This window comes from Periplaneta americana, chromosome 4 (genome assembly GCF_040183065.1).
Source record: "Periplaneta americana isolate PAMFEO1 chromosome 4, P.americana_PAMFEO1_priV1, whole genome shotgun sequence".
NCBI lineage: Eukaryota > Metazoa > Arthropoda > Insecta > Blattodea > Blattidae > Periplaneta > Periplaneta americana.
The window spans coordinates 9,501,189-9,528,207 of record NC_091120.1 but is presented as its reverse complement, the minus strand read 5'-3'; the positions used below and the strand labels follow the sequence as shown (position 1 = coordinate 9,528,207).

Sequence of the window (27,019 nt, the reverse complement as noted above, 5' to 3'; positions counted from 1 at the left end):
ATTTCTTGGCAGCATATACAGTAAATTTTTTTTCAGAATCTGTCGTCAGGAATAGAAAAAAAATTGAGATTAAAAACGACTATTTTATAGAAAGGAAAGGCTAGAATGAGTTGGCATGGCATGGCGTGGCTAGCTTGCCCATTTCAGTTAATATAATATGTGGGTGGTGTGAGGAGGAAAATCATGTTGAAACTGAGTCTCCGTTGCACGCGTAATTACCAGAGCTGGACTCGTAATGCCGCACTGACTGGAGGTGGACGGATGATACTCGTGTTTCCGGGAAGAGCGTTCCCACTATCGGCAGCTAGCAGACTGATAGCGCTATCCGTGGTAGGCATGTGATGGCGAGGAGTCCAAGGCTTAAAGATGTCTGTTAGGCTGAGATCGGTTTAGAAGCAGATATAATTTACTTACTCACTTACTTGCTTTTAACGAACCCGGAGGTTCATTGCCGCCCTCACATAAGCCCGCCATTGGTCCCTATCCTGAGCAAGATTAATCCAGTCTCTACCATCATATCCCACCTCCATCAAATCCATTTTAATATTATCTTCCCATCTACGTCTCGGCCTCCCTAAAGGTCTTTTTCCCTCCGGCCTCCCAGCTAACACTCTATATGCATTTCTGGATTCGCCCATACGTGCTACATGCCCTGCCCATCTCAAACGTCTGGATTTAATGTTCCTTATTATATCGGGTGAAGAATACAATGCGTGCAGTTCTGTGTTGTGTAGCTTTCACCATTCTCCTGTAACTTCATCTCTCTTAGCCCCAAATATTTTCTCTAAGCATCTTATTCTCAAACACCCTTAATCTCTGTTCCTCTCTCAAAGTGAGAGTCCAAGTTTCACAACCATACAGAACAACCGATAATATAACTGTTTTATAAATTCTAACTTTCAGATTTTTGGACAGAAGACTGGATGATAAAAGCTTCTCAGCCGAATAATAACAGGCATTTCCCATATTTATTCTGTTTTATTTGCTCCCGAGTATCATTTACATTTATTACTGTTGCTCCCAGGTATTTGAATTTTTCCACCTCTTCAAAGGATAAATTTCCAATTTTTATATTTCCATTTCGTACAATATTCTAGTCACGAGACATAATCATATACTTTGTCTTTTCGGGATTTACTTAAAAAAAGACAAAATATATGATTATGTCTCGTGACGAAACCTCAAAATATAAAATAAAGTAAAAAAAAAAAAGATTTATACTGAAGATCTTTGAAATATTATAAATGATGCTGTTCATATGGCATTCAGAAATAAATAGAAAGAAGAGTCATTCAAATTATTGATATTTTGTGAAAATTATTAGGGAAATGGCAGTTGAATGCACAAAATGCAGCTGCCATTTTTATTGCTAATTACTCAACGGTAGTAGTTTGCTAAATCTGAAAATAGTGTAAGCCACCGGTGTAGCTCAGTTGGCTGAGACGCTTGCCTGCCGATCCGGAGTTGCGCTCGGGCGTGGGTTCGATTCCCGCTTGGGATGATTAGGTACCTGGTTGAGTTTTTCCGAGGTTTTCCCAACCGTAAGGTAAATGTCAGGTAATCTGTGGGGAATCCTCGCCTTCATCTCGCCAAATATCATCTTGCTAACACCAATCCTATCGACGCTAAATAATTTCGTAGTTGATACAGCGTCGTTAAAAAACAAGTAAAAAAATACCTAGTATGCATTTGAAGAGAGTGCTCACAAATGCGTTAAGTCCATTTTTATGAAAGGACTAGGCTAGTTTTTTTTTACCCGCTGGTCTGCGGACTGAACGAGTTTTCAAGTGACATGCACAATAACACAAATATGTAGACAAGGATTTGCTTGGTTTGGAAGAAAACATGCTTAAAATATAATGATAGAGGTCTAAAACATAATCATATACACCAGCGGTGGCGAAAATGTAATCGTGCGCCGAGCCACTGTGTAACCTGCAACGTGCATAGCACCTATGGAGGGAGGCGGACACCCGAAGGGGAAGTGAAGCAACTGTCTGACTTATTAACGGATTTTCATTTTCCTTACGTCAAGCACTTAAATATAATTTTATACAGTACAAGGTTACAAACTAATGTTTAGTATGTGTAACGAAGAAAAAAATAAACAAGAAAACATGGGACACAATATCACAATCTAAAGTTAACTCTCTTCAGAATGTCTCTGCGACAGAGTTTCAAAATCAGGAATTATGTCACTAACTGTCAGTCGTAGTTGATCACGAAGATATTTGTCTGTCGGTCGTGATCTAAATGTGGTTTTCACTATTTTCATTGTTGAAAATAATTTTTCACAAACGTAAGTTGTAGCGAACATGGCTTCAACAGAGCAAGCGAAAGAACGAAGCTTCGAATGTTTATTTTTTGGTAAAGATTTGAAAAGTTCAACATTTGTTAAGTCCTTACATCTAGCTTTCATTGTAACATCACATTGTAAATCTGTGAGTTCAAATTGAAGATCTAACCGCATTATTCGTACATCTGCTGAAAAAGGATCGAAGTACAGAGATGATGATGATGATGATGATAATAATAATAGTAATATAATAATAATAATAATAATAATAATAATAATAATAAACCTTTTAATGTTTCATCAGTAACATGTAGTATAATGCCGTTTTATGTTATACAACCGTTTTCCTCGTAATACTTGTGAACAAATCATACATTTAATATTCTCATCATATTGGCAGCAAAAAAATGCGTCGTCCCACCCTACTTGGAACTTTCGTTTTTGTAGAGGTACATGGTTTCGAGAGAGACATTGCGACGATACGCCACTCGCAGGTCAGAGACAAATACAAATGGAACAGAGTTTGACTCCAGTGAATGAGAGGGTGGAGGTTGGGGGAGGTAGGAAGCGCATGGCTATCATTGCGAGCCACAATGTGCTCGTGAGTCACGGCTGATATACAGTATATAAATCGTCAAACTGGCCAAGGATTAAGAGAGTTTTGTGATCACACCGTACAATTTTATTGAAGAAACAGCGTATGTTGAACATATAACATTTTAAGCTTACAGAGTTTCACCAATTTTTGAATAGGCCGACTCTAAGTTGTATCTCCCCACTTCGTTAAAAGCGTGAACTTCATCGAGGCGTGAGCGTATTCCCAGTGATTCATGTCCTACCCTACATATTTCGTATTCCCCCATCTATACCAGGATTCCTCCTTGAATAAATGACACGTCTTGTAACGAGTTATTGCGTAGTTGCCCCGAGCACTGACTTATGTAAAAGAGTTGGTGCTAAAGAACAACCCTCCTTCACGAAGGGGCAGGGGGAGGAAAGAAGGAGCGGATGAGAAATGTTGTTTCGTGATCCACCATCACGGTCGAAAAATATAACATGTTGTAAGCGCTCGGCAGTAAAACCTTTTCGAATGCTGCAACATTCAATAACTGGAGAAATTTTTAAAGTGACATGCAGCTAAGCTGCTCTCAGACATCCCGTTCCTTCTTGCATATAAAGTGATGTGATGAATTATTCTGTAAATGTTGCGTCTTTGAATGAAGACTCTATTCTCCTCTCAGTTGCTTCTCTGCAGAATAACAGAAGAAGAGAATTGGCTTAATTTTGTCTTGGAGTGTTATCGAAAATTGAATCCGTTATTTTTTAAACTCCGTAAGTCAAGAATTGTAAACTTGTGGGGGGGGGGGGATCCAGAATAATTTATAATCTAGGATGTATTTGTAATAATTTTTGCTTCTGAAAGTTAAATATTGAGTAAGTGACGGAAGCATGCCATTAACGTCTATATACTCATAATGTATTGAATTCGCTGCTAGACAAGTTAAGTTAATGTTCATTTTTTTAGTTTCTTATTTAACTACGCTATATCGACTACAATTGGAAATTTATCCTTTGAAGAGGTGGAAAAATTCAAATATCTGGGAGTAACAGTAACAAAATATAAATGATACTCGGGAGGAAATTAAACACAGAATAAATGTGGGAATGCGTGTTATTATTCGGTTGAGAAACTTTTATCATCCAGTCTGCTGTCAAAAAATCTGAAAGTTAGAATTTATAAAACAGTTATATTATCGGTTGTTCTGTATGGTTGTGAAACTTGGACTCTCACTTTGAGAGAGGAACAGAGATTAAGGGTGTTTGAGAATAAGGTGATTAGAAAAATATTTGGGGCTAAGAGGGATGAAGTTACAGGAGAATGGAGAAAGTTACACAACACAGAACTGCACGCATTGTATTCTTCAACTGACATAAGTAGGAAATTAAATCCAGACGTTTGGGATGGGCAGGGCATGTAGCACTTATGGGCGAATCCAGAAATGCATATAGAGTGTTAGTTGGGAGGCCGGAGGAAAAAGACCTTTGGGGAGGCCGAGACGTAGATGGGAAGATAATATTAAAATGGATTTGAGGGAGGTGGGATATGATGATAGAGACTGGATTAATCTTGCTCAGGATAGGGACCATTGGCGGCTTATGTGAGGGCGGCAATGAACCTCCGGGTTCCTTAAAAGCCAGTAAGTAAGTAAGTAAGTAAGTAAATAATATCAACTACTAGGTTATTTAGCGTCGATGAGATTGGTGATAGCGAGATGATATTTGGCGAGATGAGGCCGAGGATTCGCCATAGATTACCTTGCATTCACATTACGGTAGGGGAAAACTTCGGAAAAAACCCAACCAGGTAATCAGCCCAAACGGGGATCGAACCCGCGCCCGAACGCAACTTCAGACTGGCAGGCAAGCGCCTTAACCGACTGAGTCACGCCTGTGGCTTTAATGTCCATGACTTAGGGGATTTCAAAAAGTAATGCACAAAATTTTGTTGTTATATTAAGAAAATCAATTACATTCAGACTTAATTTATAAAGTAACATATGTATTGCAATAATTTGTTTACTTACATTCTTCAAGTACATAAAATGTTATAAATATTTAAATTATTAATAAGTTGTGAGGAGGCACACGAGAAAAAAATTCATGAAACTACACTGAAAATGTTTCAGGAATGGAGATCCTCAGTTCATTTCTCTTCAGTTAAGTTCCAATCATACACACTCTTCGAGAAACCTTGAATTTACTCTTCATTAGATAAATATCCCTGAAATTTTCTCAAATCCTCCCTTTTCTTCACATTTATTGGGAGACTGCAAGTATGCTCTATTTTTCTGGGATCACAATGGCTTTCTTAATCTTTTCACACTCATAAAAATGATTATTTTTATTCCTTTTTTCTTTTTAACAGATTTATTTATCTCACTGTCGCCCGTAGATAACGTGTTGGCATAGTATAAACCACAGTCTACTATATAGTCACGAAGCTTGAGTTTTGAGGGTGCTAGAAACATTAGACTGTGACGGTACTATTTTGCATTGCCTGTAATCAGGCGATATTAGCGATCCTAGTGGTGAGCAACTATCTAATGTTTGCATATTTACTACGTATTGAGCTTCGCGACTGTATATACTAGACTGTGGTATAAACAGTCAGAAAAAATACTACAACAAATTAAATACAACTTGGTTTATTGTACTTGCGTCTACAGAGAACATACTCTCTAGCGGTGAAATGTGGTTATGTCGAGAAACCCTGCAAGTCCGTGATTTAAGAAATTTCAAAACCAAAGCAACTATACCCTTTTCGCTGTAAGAAAAATCCTAATGTGGCTGTCATACCCGTGATTGGCTCCTAGCCGAAACACTCACACGACGCAGGAAAATATAGTTCCGTATTTCGAAACCAGAACCTTGTATTATTTGAAAATAAAAATTTAATTCTATTTATTAAATACGATGAAATATATAACTTCACTCATATGTCAAACGCTATGTAAAAGAAATGCTACTTTCATATTTTGTTATTTACATTGTAAGCGGATGAATACTAAGAGTAATACCAAGATAGTCTGTTCTTGTAATATTCTGACGTCACTCAAGCTTGTTCTCGTAGACACATGCTAGTACGGCTTCTGCATGCTCAATGTGTGTGGTTACTAAACATAAAGTGAGGAGAAAGAAATAGTGTTGAATGTATATAGTAAGTTAAGTGAGTTGAATCCAATTAATTAATTAATTGCAAAGTAACAGTTTCCTAAGCAAACGAATGCATAGTAGTGAGGTTAGGTCTACTTTGACGAGTAACGAGAAATGTTTAACATCATCATCATCATCCTTCACGAATTAGGCCTCTGTAGACCTGTTTCGGCCCCATCTAGCAGTCTTCTTAACGGTCTTCCTGGTCGACGATGTCCTCTAGGTTTATATTGCATCATAATTTTTGGGATTCCTGAATTTTCCATTCTTCTTACATGATCTAGCCAATTTAATTTGTATCTGCTGATTTTTTCTTCTACTGACTCTACTTCTAATTGTTCTAAAATTTCTTCATTCCTTTTTCGGTCTAAAAGAGTATATCCTGCTGTCCTCCTCAAAAATTTCATTTCCGTTGCTTTGATTCTGTTCATGTCTTTTTTCTTTAATGACCAAATCTCGCTTCCGTATAGAAGGGTGGGTAATGCTAGTGTATTATATATTTTTATTCTTGTAGATTTTTGTACTAATTTAGCTTTTAATGCATTGTTTATTATTCCTAGAATTTGTGTAAATTTGGTAATTTTCTTGTTCACATCTTTTTCATTTTGATAAGATATTTCACATCCCAGATAATTGAAATTTTGCACTTGTTCGAGGCATTGGTTATTGTGTATTATCTTAGTTCTGACTGGGTCTTGTCCTAAAAATGCCATTACTTTTGATTTTTGTGCTGAAATAATGTTAAATACATACAATGTTTAACATGTATGTATTTATTTACACTGCAAGTGGGCAAACACCCGGTGGCAGTGGTATACACAATATAAATAATCTATACTAATAATAAATCTGTAGCCGAAATTTTTCTGGTAATTTTCGATTTTCCAAAAATAATTGGTCCTAATATATATAATTAACCACCCTGAAACCGAAAATCGCTTTTTTTTATTTTTGTTTGTATGTATGTCTGTCTGTCTGTCTGTCTGTCTGTCTGTCTGTCTGTCTGTCTGTCTGTTTGTTACCTTTTCACGCGATAATGGCTGAACGGATTTCGATGAAAATTGGAATATAAATTAAGTTCCTTGTAACTTAGATTTCAGGCTATATGGCATTCAAAATACATTATTTAAAAGGGGGGTTATAAAGGGGCCTGAATTAAATAAATCGAAATATCTCGCTTATTATTGATTTTTGTGAAAAATGTTACATAACAAAAGTTTCTTTAAAAATAATTTGCGATAAGTTTTATTCCTTGAAAAATTTTGATAGGACTGATATTTAATGAGATAAATGAGTCTTAAAATTAAAATAACTGCCATCTAAGGCCGTGTAATGAATTAAAAAACAAATGACTTCGTCTATAAGGGGCCTTGGACAGCAACAATCGAAAGCTATGAAAGATAGCCTACAGATAATGTTTCTGCGTTTCTATGAAGTAATATCGGAAGCTAAATTAACCGATTTGTATAATTAATTATTAATTCACCATTGGAAAGAGTAGTTTCTCTATATGGACATAATGCTATAATGTTATCACAGTAACTTCTGAGTGAATCGAGGACAGGCAAGATTAAAATAGCTTCTTATGCACAGAAAACTTGATAGGCTATTCTGTATATTCGTTTCCTGTATTTCCTAAACTAATTTTTATGACCAAATGAGCGGTCTCTGGATCAAAATGATCGCATTTTAATTTTTTAATTCAATTTAAATTAAGTAACATAATAAACGATTTATCCTTCTATCAAACACGAATGTTCCCTGGATCAAACGTCCTATTTTAATTATATAATTACTTTATATTTATTTCTAACGGGTGCAGCGGAGCGCACGGGTACGGCTAGTACACAATAAAATGATAAACAATACACAATAAAATCATAAACAATACACAACGAAACTTACAATACACAATAAAATTATACACAATACAATAAGAATACACAATACAATTTAACACAATAATTACAATTAATAATAAAACATAAAATACCTAATTTTACAATACAACCTACATATGTATAGACCCTACATAAGTATTTCACTTTACTCTCATCTCACTCACTGTAGTGGCACTATGACGCATTTCACTTACACTTTAGGACACATTTCACTGACAATCTATAACACATTTCATTGACGCTATAAATTATCACTGATCGGAACTATTCACTGCACTGTAAAACCATAACTTCACTGACTCACCTCGCTTCACTGTTACAACAGTTCAAATAAGAGAAATAATTATACCCTTATTCATACTTATAAACAGAACTACATTTAAGCTAAAAATTTCTAGTCTAAGGCCCTCTTACACGCTATTTTTAAATAATTTACAATTCAAACTAAGGAAGTAACTCGTCAGGCTAAATAAATACATGTCACCTTAAAAAATTAAATGTTACCTTAATTTTAATTTGCACTTTATACACAACTTTTTAAGTTACAGAATTTACAGGAGTGGGCGGGATCACTTACTGTGAATTTCTGGTGCCAATCTGCTGCCATTGAAGTCTCACTTCAGCCACGTGTCATTGTTTACTGTAGGATTATTCTTAACGACGAAAACATTTTTATAAATGCTTTGTTCTCACAAGCATTCTATACACCAGACTCACGGTGTTTCAACATAAAATGATGCGTCTAGGTCATTTTTTCACATAAAACGAAAATTACCAAAATGAGTGACTTATGAGGATGTAAAAATAACCGATTCAATTGAGAGAAATAAATTTTTGACTAAAACCAGGCAATATGTCTTGTTAAAGCTGCCTCCCCTGTTAAAACTACTGTGTAAGACTCTAATAAAATTCCATTGTCTCAGCGCTCTAAAGTTCGACCCCTTGCTTTATGACCAGTTACAAGTAATTTACGTAAACTCTTGTGTACGCCCTTTTTTCTTCCTGTGTTGAAAAAAATGGGCCAAAGTATGTTACGTTGGAGCAGGCTTTATAAGTAATTTAATAATGCGGGTACAGTAAAGAATTCCCGGCGCAATCTCTTTGAACTAGCCTTGCGTCGTTATTTTCTATGCATTACATTCTCGAGAAACTTTAGTTTCTATTTCGAAGGTGTATAAACTCGCGAAAACCACGTTGTCATTGTAAAATAAATTCTCATTAAAAATTGCGAAAGCGCTGAAGGGTTAGTTCGAAATTTTCTTGTGAGGGTTAAGTGCATTTTATATTATGCGTATATCACGTGGTTAGACTTCAATATCTCATCTCTGAGAACTTCACTACAAGTTTATACATTCACCCTTGTCATATGCGAAGAGAGCAGAAGGCAATGAGTTAAACAAGGCGATTGGAATTATAAAGGGTAGAAGTGAGTACCTCTGTACTTAATGCATTAATTGTATTACACAGAAGGTCAATAAAAATTTGTCTGTCCAAAAATATGGATCACCCATCAAATTTAATTTATACAAAATTTTAAAGTATTTAACTGTTGAAGAAATTTATAAATATAATTAATTGATTAACTAGTGGACTTACTCGTCTTAATTATGTAAGATTTGTGAGGCTTACAGCTGTTTCAGTGCATCACACACCATCTTCAGAGCCTACTAGATCTCGGCGTCATCTCGAACTTCTCTGCCTGTTATGTGGGTGTGTTTGATTGTTGAAAGGTGTTGAAGAGTGGAGTCAAATAGTGTGTGTGTACTGAAATTGATCTGTGTGTTGAGAATTTGATCGGGGTGTGTTTTAGTGTGTTTTTTATTTCATATTGTTCTAGTGTGTTGAGTTTTTGGTTCTTGGGTTGTATGTGTAGGATTTCCATGTCCGTAATTATATTCAAGTGTTAAAAATAGAGTACGCAAGATTCAAAAAGGATTATAAATATAGTTTACTAACTACTGTACTACCACAGAAATCAAATAAAACATAAATCTAATCGTCATGAATATCGTACTCGAAGACAAAAGTCTACTTTCCCATTAATTGAGCCTAAATGTCATACAAGTGCAGCTCTTAAACATGGTGCTGGTTTCGGCCCAAGACTTTATAATAAAATCACAAACCATTTCCAAATTTGATATATTTTAAAATTGAACCTTTTAAAAAAGAAATTTATAAAATTATTCATGCTATATAATACTAATAAATGTGTGTATTTCTGTCGACAATGTTAATGTTTTTATTGAATATCATTGGCTTTTGTCCGATTGTCAATTTATATTAAATGTGTTTTTCTCTCTTTTTCTCTTTCCTCTTTCTCTTGTGTGTTATTTGTCGGTCTGAATGAAGTTAGTGTATTTAGTAAACTGTCTTCGTAAATTTTATGTTATATTATTGGCGAAGACCACAACGTACAAGAGCCTGGCCCTTGCAGTAGTGGTTAGAAATATTTGTGTTGTATACTTTTGAATTTGTACTCACTTTGCTTACTTACAAATGGCTTTTAACGAACCTGGAGGTTCATTGCCGCCCTCACATAAGCCCGCCATCGGTCCCTATCCTGAGCAAGATTAATCCAGTCTCTACCATCATATCCCACCTCCCTCAAATCCATTTTAATATTATCTTCCCATCTACGTCTCATTATTATTATTATTATTATTATTATTATTATTATTATTATCATCATCATCATCATCATCATCATCATCATCATCGTATATATTCCTAGTTTTTTTCACAATCAAGCTGTATGGAATAATGATAACATTTACAATTATCGGTGAGAAAATTTGTTTGCGCACACTTCGATCTTTGATGTTCTATTAAGATATTGCATGTTAAATCGACTTATATCTCTATTCCTCTCTCTCCATTTACCTCCCTACCACTCCTAATGCTCCCACCCTTGGGTTACAGTATTATACAGAGTGTTTCCGAGGTGTTGTTAGAAACTTTCAGGGATGATGGCGAAGGCCACATGTATCAATGTGAGATGAGGAACCCTGGTCCGGAAATGACCGAGTCAAAAGTTATAAGCAAAAATAATTCTGTGGAAATAAAATAATTTTATTCCTCTGTACACCTTATTTATGTGTATTTATCTGTACATCCTACACATACTGTATTCATCTGACGTTGTTTACGTTGTCTACTTACAGTATTCCATTCAGTGCGCTGTCTCAGGGGTGGGGACAGGAAACTACACTAAAGCAATGCAGATAGCGTAATGTGTAACGGACATGATCTGTCCTGATATGCTCGTCTGTAGACAGCAGTGTATGTGTACAAGTTGCAGTGTCCAGTCGATCAGTTCTAGTGAAATGGACGAGTACACGAGAGCGGAATATGCAGACCTGATTTTCGAATACGGATGAGCCAATGGGAACAGTAGACAAGCTCACAGATTGTATCGGGTACAAGTACCCACTTAGGAGACATCCGGCCCATATCATTTTTTCATGACTGTTCCAAAGCTTAAGGGAAGGAGGGCACGTGGTGCCAAATTACAATTCCATTTCCACACAACTATTTTTGCTTATAACTTTCGACTCGGTCACTTCCGGACCAGGGTTCCTATCTCAAATTGATACATGTGCCCTTCGCCATCATCCCTGAAAGTTTGTAACACGACCTCGGCAACACCCTGTATAAACAAAGTAACCTATCTTATTGATCCATACAACACTTTGTCTCTGTGAGGTCTATTTTTTTTCTTCTCTACGGAGGAGGGAACCGAAGTCTTGCATTGCAGCCTGAGGCTTATTGTATTTACCACTCCTATTCTATGAAGGACTTGGTAGCCGAACGGCAGCGCTCTTGTACAAGTACAGCACGCCGCACCGTAAACTGAACCCGAGCTATTAATGATGGCGAAATGAATCCGAGGTCCAGCGCCGAAAGTTACCCAGCAATTCTGCTTCAGTTGGTTGAGGGAAAAGTCCGGAAAGAACCCCAACCTGTAACTTGTCCCAACCAGAATTTGAACCCAGACCCGCTCGTTTTACGGTCAGACGCGCTAACCGCACCCCTGACTTAGAGTGCTATATAAACAAAGTAACCTAACTCACTGATCCATACAACACTTTAGTGTATGTCACAGTTAGGTCTGTTAATGAAAAGTTTTAATTATTCAAGGACTTGTGGATGGATTGAAAATAAAATTGCTGCAGCATATTATCATCATAGTTAACGACTTCCTATTACGACCCTGAAATAGTATAAAAACCGTACCCATGAATGAAGCAGATGGCTGCTAGACTTTAAATATCTCGGTTTTTATAAAACAGATCTATTTATAGAAGAGTCATATCATGTTTCATTTTTTCTCGTCATTAAACATCTGGCAAGACCCGCTTCCTTTTACGATGGTGCCGGGACAGATCACAACTGGCTTGTCGCTGCAGTCTCTGTTAAATAGTGTCCCAAGATTTTAATAACTCTGTGTTTAATTTCATTTTAAATGTCGCCATGTAGCCCTCCAGCGTGAGAATGGAGTGGGATAATGATTATAGTGTGACATTTAAATGTTGGTTGTTGTTGCTTATGTAGGTGTTAACCCTCTCAAAATATCATAGGTCAGTCAGGACTCAGTAGCTTTCACAGCATCATAAGCTAACGTGAAAGTAGATTCGGGCAATTTGATATAATATTATATTAATTCATCCATCATAATTCTGTAATACAGACCCGTTACAATTCTACATTACCCCAGATCTGCCTTAATTTACAATTTTATTCTCTTATGTCAAGTCTTACATCATCATACAAACTAATCCAATATACTTTTTTTTTTCAAAACATAACACATTCATTGGGATGGAGTTGCGAAATCATTCATTATCCTATAAATTTGCTCTGAAAAAGTATAGTAGACTTTTGCTTATCTAAATCTATTGACTAGTTATATGTCATTGTAACTATTATTGCTACAAACATGGTATTTAATACAATTATTTAGGTCAATAATCCGATGTGCCTTAATTTTCTGGGGAATGGTAGCAAAACTGGGAGTGTGTTGATGTTGCAAAAGAAAGCCATTAGAATTCTGTGCCAATCAAACTATCTTGAACATTGTCGACCACTTTTCATACAAGCACAGGTATTAAGTAATAAATAAATAAATAAATAGGTAGGTAGATAGATAGACAGACAGACAGACAGACAGACAGACAGACAGACAGACAGACAGACAGACAGATAGACAGATAGACAGACAGATTAGATTAGATAGATAGATTAGATAGATAGATTAGATAGACATAGATAGATAGATAGATAGATAGATAGATAGATAGATAGATAGATAGATAGATAGATAGATAGATAGATAGATAGATAGATAGATAGATAGATAGATAGATAGATAGATAGATAGATAGATAGATAGATAGATAGATAGATAGATAGATAGATAGATAGATAGATAGATAGATAGATAGATAGATAGATAGATAGATAGATAGATAGATAGATAGATAGATAGATAGATAGATAGATAGATAGATAGATAGATAGATAGATAGATAGATAGATAGATAGATAGATAGATAGATAGATAGATAGATAGATAGATAGATAGATAGATAGATAGATAGATAGATAGATAGATAGATAGATAGATAGATAGATAGATAGATAGATAGATAGATAGATAGATAGATAGATAGATAGATAGATAGATAGATAGATAGATAGATAGATAGATAGATAGATAGATAGATAGATAGATAGATAGATAGATAGATAGATAGATAGATAGATAGATAGATAGATAGATAGATAGATAGATAGATAGATAGATAGATAGATAGATAGATAGATAGATAGATAGATAGATAGATAGATAGATAGATAGATAGATAGATAGATAGATAGATAGATAGATAGATAGATAGATAGATAGATAGATAGATAGATAGATAGATAGATAGATAGATAGATAGATAGATAGATAGATAGATAGATAGATAGATAGATAGATAGATAGATAGATAGATAGATAGATAGATAGATAGATAGATAGATAGATAGATAGATAGATAGATAGATAGATAGATAGATAGATAGATAGATAGATAGATAGATAGATAGATAGATAGATAGATAGATAGATAGATAGATAGATAGATAGATAGATAGATAGATAGATAGATAGATAGATAGATAGATAGATAGATAGATAGATAGATAGATAGATAGATAGATAGATAGATAGATAGATAGATAGATAGATAGATAGATAGATAGATAGATAGATAGATAGATAGATAGATAGATAGATAGATAGATAGATAGATAGATAGATAGATAGATAGATAGATAGATAGATAGATAGATAGATAGATAGATAGATAGATAGATAGATAGATAGATAGATAGATAGATAGATAGATAGATAGATAGATAGATAGATAGATAGATAGATAGATAGATAGATAGATAGATAGATAGATAGATAGATAGATAGATAGATAGATAGATAGATAGATAGATAGATAGATAGATAGATAGATAGATAGATAGATAGATAGATAGATAGATAGATAGATAGATAGATAGATAGATAGATAGATAGATAGATAGATAGATAGATAGATAGATAGATAGATAGATAGATAGATAGATAGATAGATAGATAGATAGATAGATAGATAGATAGATAGATAGATAGATAGATAGATAGATAGATAGATAGATAGATAGATAGATAGATAGATAGATAGATAGATAGATAGATAGATAGATAGATAGATAGATAGATAGATAGATAGATAGATAGATAGATAGATAGATAGATAGATAGATAGATAGATAGATAGATAGATAGATAGATAGATAGATAGATAGATAGATAGATAGATAGATAGATAGATAGATAGATAGATAGATAGATAGATAGATAGATAGATAGATAGATAGATAGATAGATAGATAGATAGATAGATAGATAGATAGATAGATAGATAGATAGATAGATAGATAGATAGATAGAATAGATAGATAGATAGATAGATAGATAGATAGATAGATAGATAGATAGATAGATAGATAGATAGATAGATAGATAGATAGATAGATAGATAGATAGATAGATAGATAGATAGATAGATAGATAGATAGATAGATAGATAGATAGATAGATAGATAGATAGATAGATAGATAGATAGATAGATAGATAGATAGATAGATAGATAGATAGATAGATAGATAGATAGATAGATAGATAGATAGATAGATAGATAGATAGATAGATAGATAGATAGATAGATAGATAGATAGATTAGATTAGATTAGATTAGATTAGATTAGATTAGATTAGATTAGATTAGATTAGATTAGATTAGATTAGATTAGATTAGATTAGATTAGATTAGATTAGATTAGATTAGATTAGATTAGATTAGATTAGATTAGATTAGATTAGATTAGATTAGATTAGATTAGATTAGATTAGATTAGATTAGATTAGATTAGATTAGATTAGATTAGATTAGATTAGATTAGATTAGATTAGATTAGATTAGATTAGATTAGATTAGATTAGATTAGATTAGATTAGATTAGATTAGATTAGATTAGATTAGATTAGATTAGATTAGATAGCTGAGTGAGTGAGTAAATACGACCTAGTCCTTCACACTCGATATTATATAAACAATCACTCATTAGTAGCCAATATACTGTACATGATCATGAAATTATAAATACAGTAGTGAGCAAATTAATATTCCATATTGTAGGTTACATAAGACAAGTACAAATGTTTCTGTCATGGGGATGAAATTACATAATAAGCTTCCCAGTCAATATTATAAGTTACCAACCAATACTTTCAAAACTAGATTTTATAATTGGCTTTTAATTAATCCTTTCTGCTCTGTAGATGAGTATTTTTAACATATATTCAAATGAAATTGTTTTTTAATAAATAAAGTTGTCTATCTACATTTAGTTACAAATATAACATTAAGAGTGAAGTGTTTTCATTCATTTTTAGAGTTCAAAAATACTTTGTGTTTTCATAGACCTAATTAAACTTTACTGTTATAAATTATATGTATTTGTACTATGTTTTTTCACCTTCTCTATTTGTGACGAAGCCTATCACTATTTGTATAATGGCTTAATAAATTGAATTGAATATATATATATATATATATATATATATATATATATATATATATATATAAATTTAAGCTACTCTATATTAACTAAATTTATAAATACTTATTTAGGTATATTCACAAAAGTCGGTTAAATATGGTGAGGGACCAGTAAATTTTCATTTTTTTTCTTCCAAAATACTCTTTGATATGAGAAAAATACTTACTTACTTACTGGCTTTTAAGGAACCCGGAGGTTCATTGCCGCCCTCACATAAACCCGCCATTGGTCTCTATTCTGAGCAAGATTAATCCATTCTCTATCATCATATCCCACCTCCCTCAGATCCATTTTAATATTATCTTCCCATCTACGTCTCGGCCTCCCTAAAGGTCTTTTTCCCTCCGGCCTCCCAACTAACACTCTATATGCATTTCTGAATTCGCCCATACGCGCTACATGGGAATCTCAAACGTCTGGATGTAATGTTCTTAATTATGTCAGGTGAAGAATACAATGCGTGCAGTTCTGTGTTGTGTAACTTTCTCCCTTCTCCTGTAACTTCATCCCTCTTAGCCCCAAATATTTTCCTAAGCACCTTATTCTCAAACATCCTTAACCTATGTTCCTCTCTCAAAGTGAGAGTCCAAGTTTCACAACCATAAAGAACAACCGGTAATATAACTGTTTTATAAATTCTAACTTTAAGATTTTTTGACAACAGACTGGATGATAAAAGCTTCTCAACCGAATAATAACACGCATTTCCCATATTTATTCTGTGTTTAATTTCCTCCCGAGTATTATTTATATTTGTTACTGTTACTCCCAAGTATTTGAATTTTTCCACCTCTTCAAAGGATAAATTTTCAATTTTCATATTTCCATTTCGTACAATATTCTCATCACGAGACATATCACATACTTCCTCTTTTGGGGATTTACTTCCAAACCTATTTCTTTACTTGCTTCAAGTAAAATTTCCGTGTTTTCCCTAAATGTTTGGTGATTCTCTCCTAACATATTCACGTCATCCGCATAGACAAGCAGCTGATGTAACCCGTTCAATTCCAAACCATCTCTGTTATCCTGGACTTTCCTAATGGCATACTCTAGAGCAAAGTTAAAAAGTAAAGGCGATAGTGCATCTCCTTGCTTTAGCCCACAGTGAATTGGAAATCATCTGACAGAAACTGACCTATACGAACTCTGCTGTACGTTCACTGAGACACATTTTAATTAATCGAACTAGTTTCTTCGGAATACCAAATTCAATAAGAATATCATATAAAACTTCTCTCTTAACCGAGTCATATGCCTTTTTGAAATCTATGTATAACTGATGCACTGTACCCTTATACTCCCATTTTTTTCTTCATTTTCTGTCGAATACAAAATATCTGTTCAATAGTTGATCTATTACGCCTAAAACCACACTGATGATCCCCAATAATTTCATCTACATATGGAGTTAATCTTAAGATAAAGAAAAAATAAAACTTATGCAAATTTTTCAAAATATTTTTGTTAATAACTCAGAAACTAATTGCTTCACAGAAATGAAACTTCATGTCATTATCTATCACATCGTGATAGTGTGTACAAAAAATTATGGTCCTAGCTTGAAAAATGTAGAAAATAGAAATTTAACCCATCACTTCCCTTAAAATGCCTATCGTTGTTTTTTTAGTAAGTTGTTGCAGGAATTATATTTCTACATACTGCAAATGAAAATTATGCATAGATAAGGAAAGAAAATTTATCTTTCCTGACCCTTTAATATTACTATAAAAGTTTGGCAGAAGAGTCTTAAGATAGGTTTGATAAACATATTTGTAAATCATTGCTATTCACCAAATAAGGCTACGCAGTATTTATGACGCGGAATAACTCGTACAACTATAAAGCGTCGTTAAATTAAGAGTAAATAATTGAAACGCATGATGTGAAGCTCTCGTAGATTAATAATGCAGATTGAATATCCTGGCGAACAGAGAATGTTTGGTGCATTGTACGTGCCTCTAGGGGGCATTGCAAAGAGCTCTAAATGAATTGAGCACACCAATGAAGATTCAGCAGACAATGGTCCCTTGGGCGCTTCACCTGATCGCTGCCCGGTGACCAGAAGGGATCACATTGCTAACTGATGTTTCTCCGAACTGAATTGCGCTGCTTCTCACTTTCCACGTCCAGGAACATGAGCCGAACTAACGCTGTTTGCAAAGTAGAATTTTACACTTTTCGCTGTAAGTAGAGGCCAGAACAATACGAAGAAAATGCTGCCAAAATATTACTTATATTTTGAAGAAAATATGAAAATACGAAGTAAATATTTTAATGCTTAAATATCTTGGTTACTAAATCATTTAGAGCACGTTAACATCATTATTTACAAAACAAAGCGTAGAGATTAATAGTTTTATGTGCATTTAATATCCTACTAAATAAAATGAAATAAATCTGCGCTTTAAAAAAGGTTGACATACGGAGGAAAAGATGAGAGAGGGTGAGAAGGATGGGAGACTAAAAGGAAAATGGGAGACTGAGGGAAAGATGGGATAGTGAAGGAAATATGGAATACTGAGCAAAGATGGGAGACAGTGGAATTCATGAAAGACTTAGGAGAAAATGGGAGACTGAAGAAAAGATAGGAGATGGAGAGCCAGATGGAAGACTGTGGGAAAGATGGGATTCTGTGAGGAAGATTGAAGGCTAGGCTGTGGGAAAGATGAGAGATTAAGGGGAAAATTTGAGACAGAGGGAAAGATGAAAACTGAGAGACGGAGGAAAGGATGAGAGACGGTGGGAAAGATGGAAGATGAAGGGGAAATATAGGAGACAGAGAAAGATGGGAATGGGAAAGATGGGAGACTGAAAGAAAATGGGAGATGGAGGGAAAGCTGGGAGACAGTGGGAAAGATGGGAGAGTTAGGGAAAGATGGGAGACTGAGGGAAAGTTGGGGACATGAGGGAAAGGTGGAAGATGGAACGAAAAATGGGAGATGGAGGAAAAGATGTAAGTTGGAGGGAAAGATGGGAGACTGAGGGAAAGATGGAGATGGAGGGAAAGATGGTAGTCAGTGGGAAAGATGGGAGACTGAGGGAAAGATGGGAGACTGAGGAAAAGATGGGAGACTGAGGTAAAGATGGGGAACTGGGGAAAAGATGGAAGTAAAGATGGGAGATGGGGGAAAAGATGGAAGATGAAGGGAAAGATGGGATATTGAGGGAAAATGGGAGGTGGAGGGAAAGATGGGAGACAATAGGAATAATGGGAGACTGAGGGAAAGGTAGGAGATGGAGGGAAAGACAGCAGACTGAGGGAAAGATGGGAGACTGAGGAAAAGATGAAAGACTGAGGGAAAGATGAGAGACTGAGGGAAAGATGAGAGACTGAGGGAAAGATGAGAGACTGAGGGAAAGATGGGAGATAGAGGGAAAGATGGAAGACTGAGAAAAGGATGTGAGACTGAGAGAAAGCTGAGAGACTGAGGGAAAGATAGGAGATGGAGAGAAAGATGGAAGACTGAGGGAAAGATGAGAGATAGAGGGAAAGATAGGAGATGGAGAGAAAGATGGAAGACTGAGGGAAAGATGAAAGACTGAGAGAAAGATGAGAGACTGAGGGAAAGACAGGAGATGGAGAGAAAGATGAGAGACTGAGGGAAAGACAGGAGATGGAGAGAAAGATGGAAGACTGAGGGAAAGATAGGAGATGGAGAGAAAGATGGAAGACTGAGGGAAAGATGGGAGGTAGAGGGAAAGATGTGAGACTGAGGGAAAGATGTGAGACTGAGGGAAAGATAGAAGATGGAGGGAAATATAGGAGATGGTGGGAAAGATGGGAGACTGAGGGAAAGATGAGAGATTAAGAGAAAGATGTGAGACTGAGGGAAAGATAGAAGATGGAGGGAAATATAGGAGATGGAGGGAAAGATGGGAGATAGAGGGAAAGCTGGGAGAGTGAGGGAAAGATGGGAGACGGTCGTAAAGATGGGGGACTGAGTCAAAGATGGGAGACGGAATGATAAAAAAAAGATGTGTAGATAAGCAGTGATATAAATGAAGAGCCAATTAGCTTTCATTAAAGCAATTGCGATTCTGTTCCTTTACATTGCAACTGCCTTGTTCAGAATTTGCATGTAACAACAAATCGGTGTGGCGCCTAGCGTAGCGAAGTTGAAGTGTGGAGCCATGCATATGGATCGCAGATTGAATTTTAAGGCTCCTTATCCAGTGGACGCTGGACAGAGGATCAGGGCTCAGCGGCGCTCCGACAGGTAGGGCAGAGGCAGGTGGCCGCGCTCTGAATAGTAATGGCGGCCGGCGTAGGTGGCGTGGTTGGCATGCCAGCGCGCTAATTTATTAGGACAGGGGCTCCTCAACGATTTTAATTAAAGCAAGGGCGCCCGGCATTATTGCTACGTTCTTCAGTGACCATTAATATTTGTATGCTACTGAATGCTTTATATTTCTTACCATATATTACACGGTTTCACGCTTCAGAAACTTAGTGCTGTCTCCTCCGTGACTAAAAAGAGAATTTAAAAATAAAATATCCCGCAGCGAGGGAAACAGAAGCTATATACGACAGTGCATGAAAGATTCTGGGTTTCTAAGATGATAGGTTTACTCACTTCATTATGCTTTATGAGCCACATTTGAGTTCCTTTACTGTGTTTCCGATGACATTATGAGATTTTAATATACGGACATTTGCCACAGATACACAAATGAGTAAATGAAAAATACAGAGTGATTTATATAGAACTGACACATTTCTTTCATTAATTGTTTCAAAACGAATTGTGCTAGCGACAACTTATTATACCTAAAATGTAGAGGAATTTTGGGAGATTATTTACCTCTATAGCAAATGTTCTCCGGCGTTGTCAAATCCGGAGATCTCGGTGGCCACAGGTTCCTGGAAATTATTCTGTCGTCACATAACCGGATAAATGGAACCATGCTTCATCTGTAAACCATGTGGTGGACAATATGGCAGGATTTTGCACAATGAATGTCTGAAACCAACAGCAGAATGTTATGGAGTTTCGATTCCTTGTCACTAGATGCGCAGATGTTTAAAATTTATTCCTATTGTTGGCAGCTGTTTTCGACATTTTGTGTCAATGTGAAAATGCAGTACACATTAAATCAACGACTCTTCCTTGTGAAGCAATACTGGATTACTTATTCAATTACAGCTACTCAAAGGGCATACCAGAGAGAATTTGGTGTTCGCAATCCTCCCAAAAGAAACACAATACTGGGACTGGTAAACAAATTGGAAACAACTGGATCTCTGGTGAGTGAAAAGGGCAAGCATCGTTCATCTAGGCTTCCCACGGTTGTTGTTGTTGACGTAAGAGCACGACTGGAGCAGTCACCCAAAAAATCATTAAGATGTTTGTCGCAGGAGTCAGGGTACACCTACTCAATGTGTCAGAGAGCCTAAAGCCATATAGGGTTACGGTTGTTCATCAGCTACAGGAACCAGATAAGGATAAAAGATTGAATTATTGTCGTTGGTTTCAGACGTTCATTGTCGAAAATCCTGCCATATTGTCCATCACATGGTTCACAGATGAAGCATGGTTCCATTTATCCGGTTATGTGACGACCGAATAATTTCCAGGAACCTGTAGCCACCGAGATCTCAGGATTTGACAACGCAGGACAACATTTGCTATAGAGGTAAATAATCTCCCAAAATTCCTCTACATTTTAGGTATAATAAGTTGTCGCTAGCACAATTCGTTTTGAAACAATTAATGAAAGAAATGTGTCAGTTCTATATAAATCACTCTGTATTGCTCGCTAATACAATTTCGCTTGATATCAGCCGAGTTAAGATTTTGGAATGCTCCAAGCTTTCGACTGCTATCTCTGCAGCCATCTTCAGGGAAGTGATGTCCGAACGAAAAAAAAAAAATCGAAAAATCGAAGGAGAATTGGGAGGATAATTTAAAAGGTACGCAAAACGCGTCCTTGCAAGGGGTTGGGGGCTGTACAAAACGAAATATGTGAGCTCCAAGCCTGTTGGCCACTAGTCTCACTCCGGGTTACGCTGCTCCCCTGAAGGAGCTCTAGAAAATTTTGAAGGGGAAGCCGAAATTGGACGTAACCTCTTAGGTACCACATACGCGAGGGGGGCTGAGATTGATCAATTGATCACGGAACGGGGCGAGGAGGATTTGGCTGGTGTTTGCCGTTAGGATGGCAAGACGCCGTCATCTGTTGTTCGATGACAAAGCACGTGAAGGCCGTCGGAAGAAGCGCCGTGAAATCTAATCTGCAATTTGAGAGGTCCCTGTCCTTTCAATTTGCGACTTATTGAATGACCTCGTATATTTAATAGACTATTAATATTATCTGAACTAGGGCATACATCATTTATAATAAAGGTGGAATATATATGGGGAAGGGCATATAGGTCCGTGGCCCATTTCTTATAGGGCTCATCCCGACATTTGTCTTACGCCTGAGGAAAACCACGGAATACCTTAGGCGAGATGAGTTGTCTCATGTATAGGAGACTAGCCAATTTGGCTATTATGTAGGAGGTGGTAGTTATGAGCCTTGTTGAATCGTCTCAATTTTGAGACAAGCCATTTGGCTATATGATGGCTCAATTACGAAGAGGGGGGAGATATGTAATTAGTTAATTAATTTAAGTAATAGGGAGATTAATGGGGATATGAGTGCAGGTCCGTGGCCCATTTCTTTTAGGGCTCATCCCGACATTTGTCTTAGCGCCTTAGGAAAACCACGGAAAAACCTTAGGCAGGATGAGTTGTCTCAATATCAGAGACTAGCCAGTTGGCTCTTAGGTTGAATGACTCTATGAATCGATGGATATATACTAGCCAATTGGCTCTATGATAGTTCCATCGATCAACAAAAGTAGATATTGTTAGGGAGGGATTTTGTTTAGCATGTCCGAACAGAAAGTCGAAAGGTAATATAGATGTTAGGCTGTCTCAGGTGAAACGGGATTGGTTGGCGGATCGGCCAATCCGGGGCCGGGAATTGTCATCCCTCGTAAGCTCCGCCCATCCCGGGATTCCTGTGTGAAGTTTGGCGGGCGGCGAGCCCTGTTCCGCCGGTTGGAATCGGTTGCCGTCCTCGGTCCGTGATCTTATTACGTTGATTGTAAGAGGGCCTAAGTTGGTCCAAGGCCGGTGTCCATGCCTGACTGAGCTGGAGTCCACTGTCTCTGTTAAAGTTGTTTTTCTCGAGCTTGATCTCTATGGCCTCCTTGATTGTACGATCCCAGTAGTGGCTTGATTTGTTAATGACCTTGGTGTGGTCAAACCGTATTTTATGCTCCTTTTCTATGCTGTGTTGCGCCACTGCATATTTTTCCGGGTAATAGAGCCTCAGGTTCCTCTTATGTTCTTTGATTCTGTCTTCTATTGTGCGGCCAGTCTGCCCTATGTATACTTCGCCGCACTCACATGGAATCTTGTAAATCCCTGGAGTCCTTAAGCCCTGACTGTCTTTAACCTGCCGTAGATGACTCCGGATTTTGCTCTGTGGTTTATGGATGGTTTTGATATTAACCTTCTGGAGGATTCTGCTTATTTTGTGTGACACGCTCCCGCAGAATGGAATGAAAGCTTTCTTTGTCGGTTCTTGCTTGCTGTCTAAGTCTATTGTGTTACTTCTCGTGGTAACTTGTTTGAGGGCTTTGTTGATGTCTCTCCAGCTGTAGTTGTTCTGTTGTAGTGTTCTACGAATATGGTCCATTTCTGCAGGCAAGTTGTTAATATCGGATATGACTATGGCGCGATGTAGTAGACTAGTCAGGACGGACTTCTTCTGCGAAGGGTGGTGGAGGCTGATAGTATAAATATATAAATATGTAAATATAATGGAAACTCAAAAACAAAAAAATGTTATAAACTTTTATGGGTCATGTATTTCCAAAAGCTATATGGCATATCTCCAAAATGCATTATTACTTAAATACTCTTTCGGTCGAGTTGATGATCACTGGTTTAGACCAGTGATGTTAGCAGATGTCCATACGGGCAAGCGCGCGCTTTAGAGCTCAGGAGAGCCTGAGCGCTTTACAGCGGAAAGGAAAGAGACAGACGAGAGAGGTGGTATATACCGCTTGGTCGAGCTATATTCAGGGATGACCAGCACTGATTCAATGGATAAAGAGAAGAGAACTTATTAAAACTGTATCCATTTTAAATTTTAGATTTTTTCTGAGAAGTATAAGTGCATTATAAGAATGTAAGTTTTATTTTTAATGCTCATTTTTCACAAGCGTGGTTTTTTTATTCAAAAGAAATATTTTCTAAACTTATTGACATAAAACTGAAATTTTAAGATATGTTTATTTAGTAGCCTTACAGGTACTGAAACAATGTTTTCGTAAATTTAATATATTGTAAATACGTATTACTGAAGGTAGTGGATTACAATTTTTTGAAAATATTCGCATGGAAATGAATTATCAAAGCAACTACTGTTACATCATAGACAAGAGATATGTGCCCATGTGTTATGAAAACGTCAGCTCTATAGCTTCAACAGATTTCGAGAAAATAATTTAATATTCTGATGACAGGAAGTTGCGAACCAATATCACCTTAAAAGGATAATGCGATAATAGTTTTGTTATGTAATATTAGTTACAGTTGAAACATATACCTAGGTAACTTTGATTTGTACTATAATATTGTTTTGATTAGTTTATTGATTACTTTTATAAGATACCATCAATATCAACTCCAACTTATCATGTCATACTCAATCTCTTTCTTTGCGATATCACTTTCTTTATGAATGATGTGTTTCATTCACTTAATACAATTATTTGTACTACTATGGAATTTATGTGAATATTCCTTCTTAACTCTTTACCATTTATTAACATTTAAAACACAACTGCAATATTAAAAAAATTGGTGTTTTACAGACAATATAGATAATACCAAACAGAAAGAAGTCATATAAAAACGACATAGAAATTTCACGTTCCGTCTGAAGTTTGTACACCACTGCTTTCTTAATCCAACTGGCTGCTTATTCATATACATAATCCTTCCTCCTTCCATACCAGCGCTTGATGCCTGCGCACGACGTCAAGGTCAGAAAAATGCGCTTGCTTTGACATCACTGGTTTAGACTGTTAATGAAATAATGTCTCAAATGTAAACTTATTTATGTACCGTGTTATATTATATTCTTATGGTTCCTATTCTTTACTTTCAGGTACGTACTACAGTCATAGTAGGCCTACCGGTATGTTGAAAGGAGCCCTCAACAAGAATTTTCAACATTTTGGTTCTCTACGACCTGCAAAGTATGTAGTCAAATGCACTTTATTTTGTTTACAACTAAACATACGTAAACTTTCATTTTATTTCTTCAGATTTAGAAATTATAAATTCTGCACTAAATTTACCTAGAAAAGTCATGGATAAACTTGCAAAATTCCTGCGAATATGAGATACTAGAAAGTACGTGGGTTAGACATCATCAAGAATTTCTATGAGGTAAAGGCAGTCTGATATTCACAGCACATAAGAGTACGCGCTTCAAAATCACTCGCTATTTAGTAAGGTTACGTATTTCTTGCTCAACAAATACACTGTGATACACACAGGCCTGTAACTGTTTTGATGTCGAGATATTACTGAGAGAGGTCACGCGGCATGGCTAATTTTATAATCAACATCGGTTCTGGTCACACAATTGCGGGGAAAGACAGCAGTTTTACTTTAATATTAGTAGGAAAGTTGAGTCTATTGTCGAGTTTAATGCCCAGATATTTCACTAACGTTTTCTACTCGATCTATGATTTTTAAATGAGCTATTCCATCTCAAATCGACCGAAATATAGAGAAAATTGGTCTTTCAATTTCTAAATACAATGAAACTTTTTTTTTTTACGTAGAGAGCTGTGATACAATGCTTTGTGCAAAGTTTGAGGCATCAGAACTTCATAGTGTTTAAATTAAAAATATTTAAATTTATCTATTTTCATAAAATTTGCAACTTTAAACTGTTGTAGCTCCGAAACCCTTTCACCCAATTATCAAAATCATGGTTTATTTTGATGCTGAGAAATTAAACTTTATATTGGCATATAAACAGATTTTCTTACTTTTTATGGAAATGGAGAAATTTAGATTTTTCCTCATTAAGACGCATTTGCCACCGAAAAAATATTTTAAAAATATACAGTTAGATTCCGAATTGAAAGTACAAATAAACAGACATTTTTTTTACTGATGGCACGTTGATAAGAACGTATTGAAAATATCAAATAAAGGAAATAAATAGTAAGCGCGTGAAGAAACCAGCTGTGAGGCGGGAGCTAGCCGATGTAAGCAAGGCCAGGAGACATAAACACGTGATGTGTCGTCTAGCAGTCATGGCTGTGCTAGTTTTATCACAGGTTTTCATAAACACAGGAGTAAAATGACGCCCAACGCTCGCTTATCTTCAGCTTTCGGCCAGTGCGTGCTGTACTGCGCCGTTCAAGTCTAGGCATGTGAAAATAATCTATTTAATACCCTCGAAACTTATTGCCGTACCACTAGGCAAACAATGCCAAATCCCTCTTAATAATGCAAGTTTTTTTTCTCAATATTTTTTTTTACATTTTTACAAATGGCCAAAAAGCCTAAAAGCAAGTAAAATCAGATTATCTGTCTCTCTGTGTACAATAAAAATAAGGATTACATCTTAACATAACCTACCAAACGTCAGCTTCAAAATAAGCTCTCGTTCAATGTTCTGCTGTAAATGGTTCCAGAGTTCTGAGCGCTAAAATAGGCTTGTTTTTATAAAATACGCTAAATTTGTCGCTGAATAATACAAAAACCGTTTGACTTTCGATAGTATATTTTTGAAAATGCACTCCCCTCAGCACTTTGTATAAGTAGGGAAAAATTAGAGTATAAAAAATGCGATGTTTTTTACTGATCGATTTCATATGGAATAGCCCAAATAGCCTACGTCTTCTTTAAGAAGATA

The 27,019-nt window shown here is 35.9% G+C and overlaps 2 protein-coding genes across 4 annotated transcripts in view; both read left to right on the top strand.

Annotated features, from left to right (window-relative positions):
* Positions 1 to 438, top strand: part of LOC138698776 (uncharacterized) — a gene marked incomplete at its 5' end in the record, with an annotated part of 1,764 nt that extends 1,326 nt beyond the window's left edge. The window contains one exon of the mRNA XM_069824999.1: positions 1 to 438. This exon is cut by the window's left edge and continues 538 nt beyond it. Coding sequence (XP_069681100.1) covers positions 1 to 104 — 104 coding nt within the window.
* LOC138697518 (hexosaminidase D-like) overlaps positions 1 to 27,019 on the top strand; it is a 942,328-nt gene that overhangs the window by 194,008 nt on the left and 721,301 nt on the right. The window lies entirely within an intron of this gene.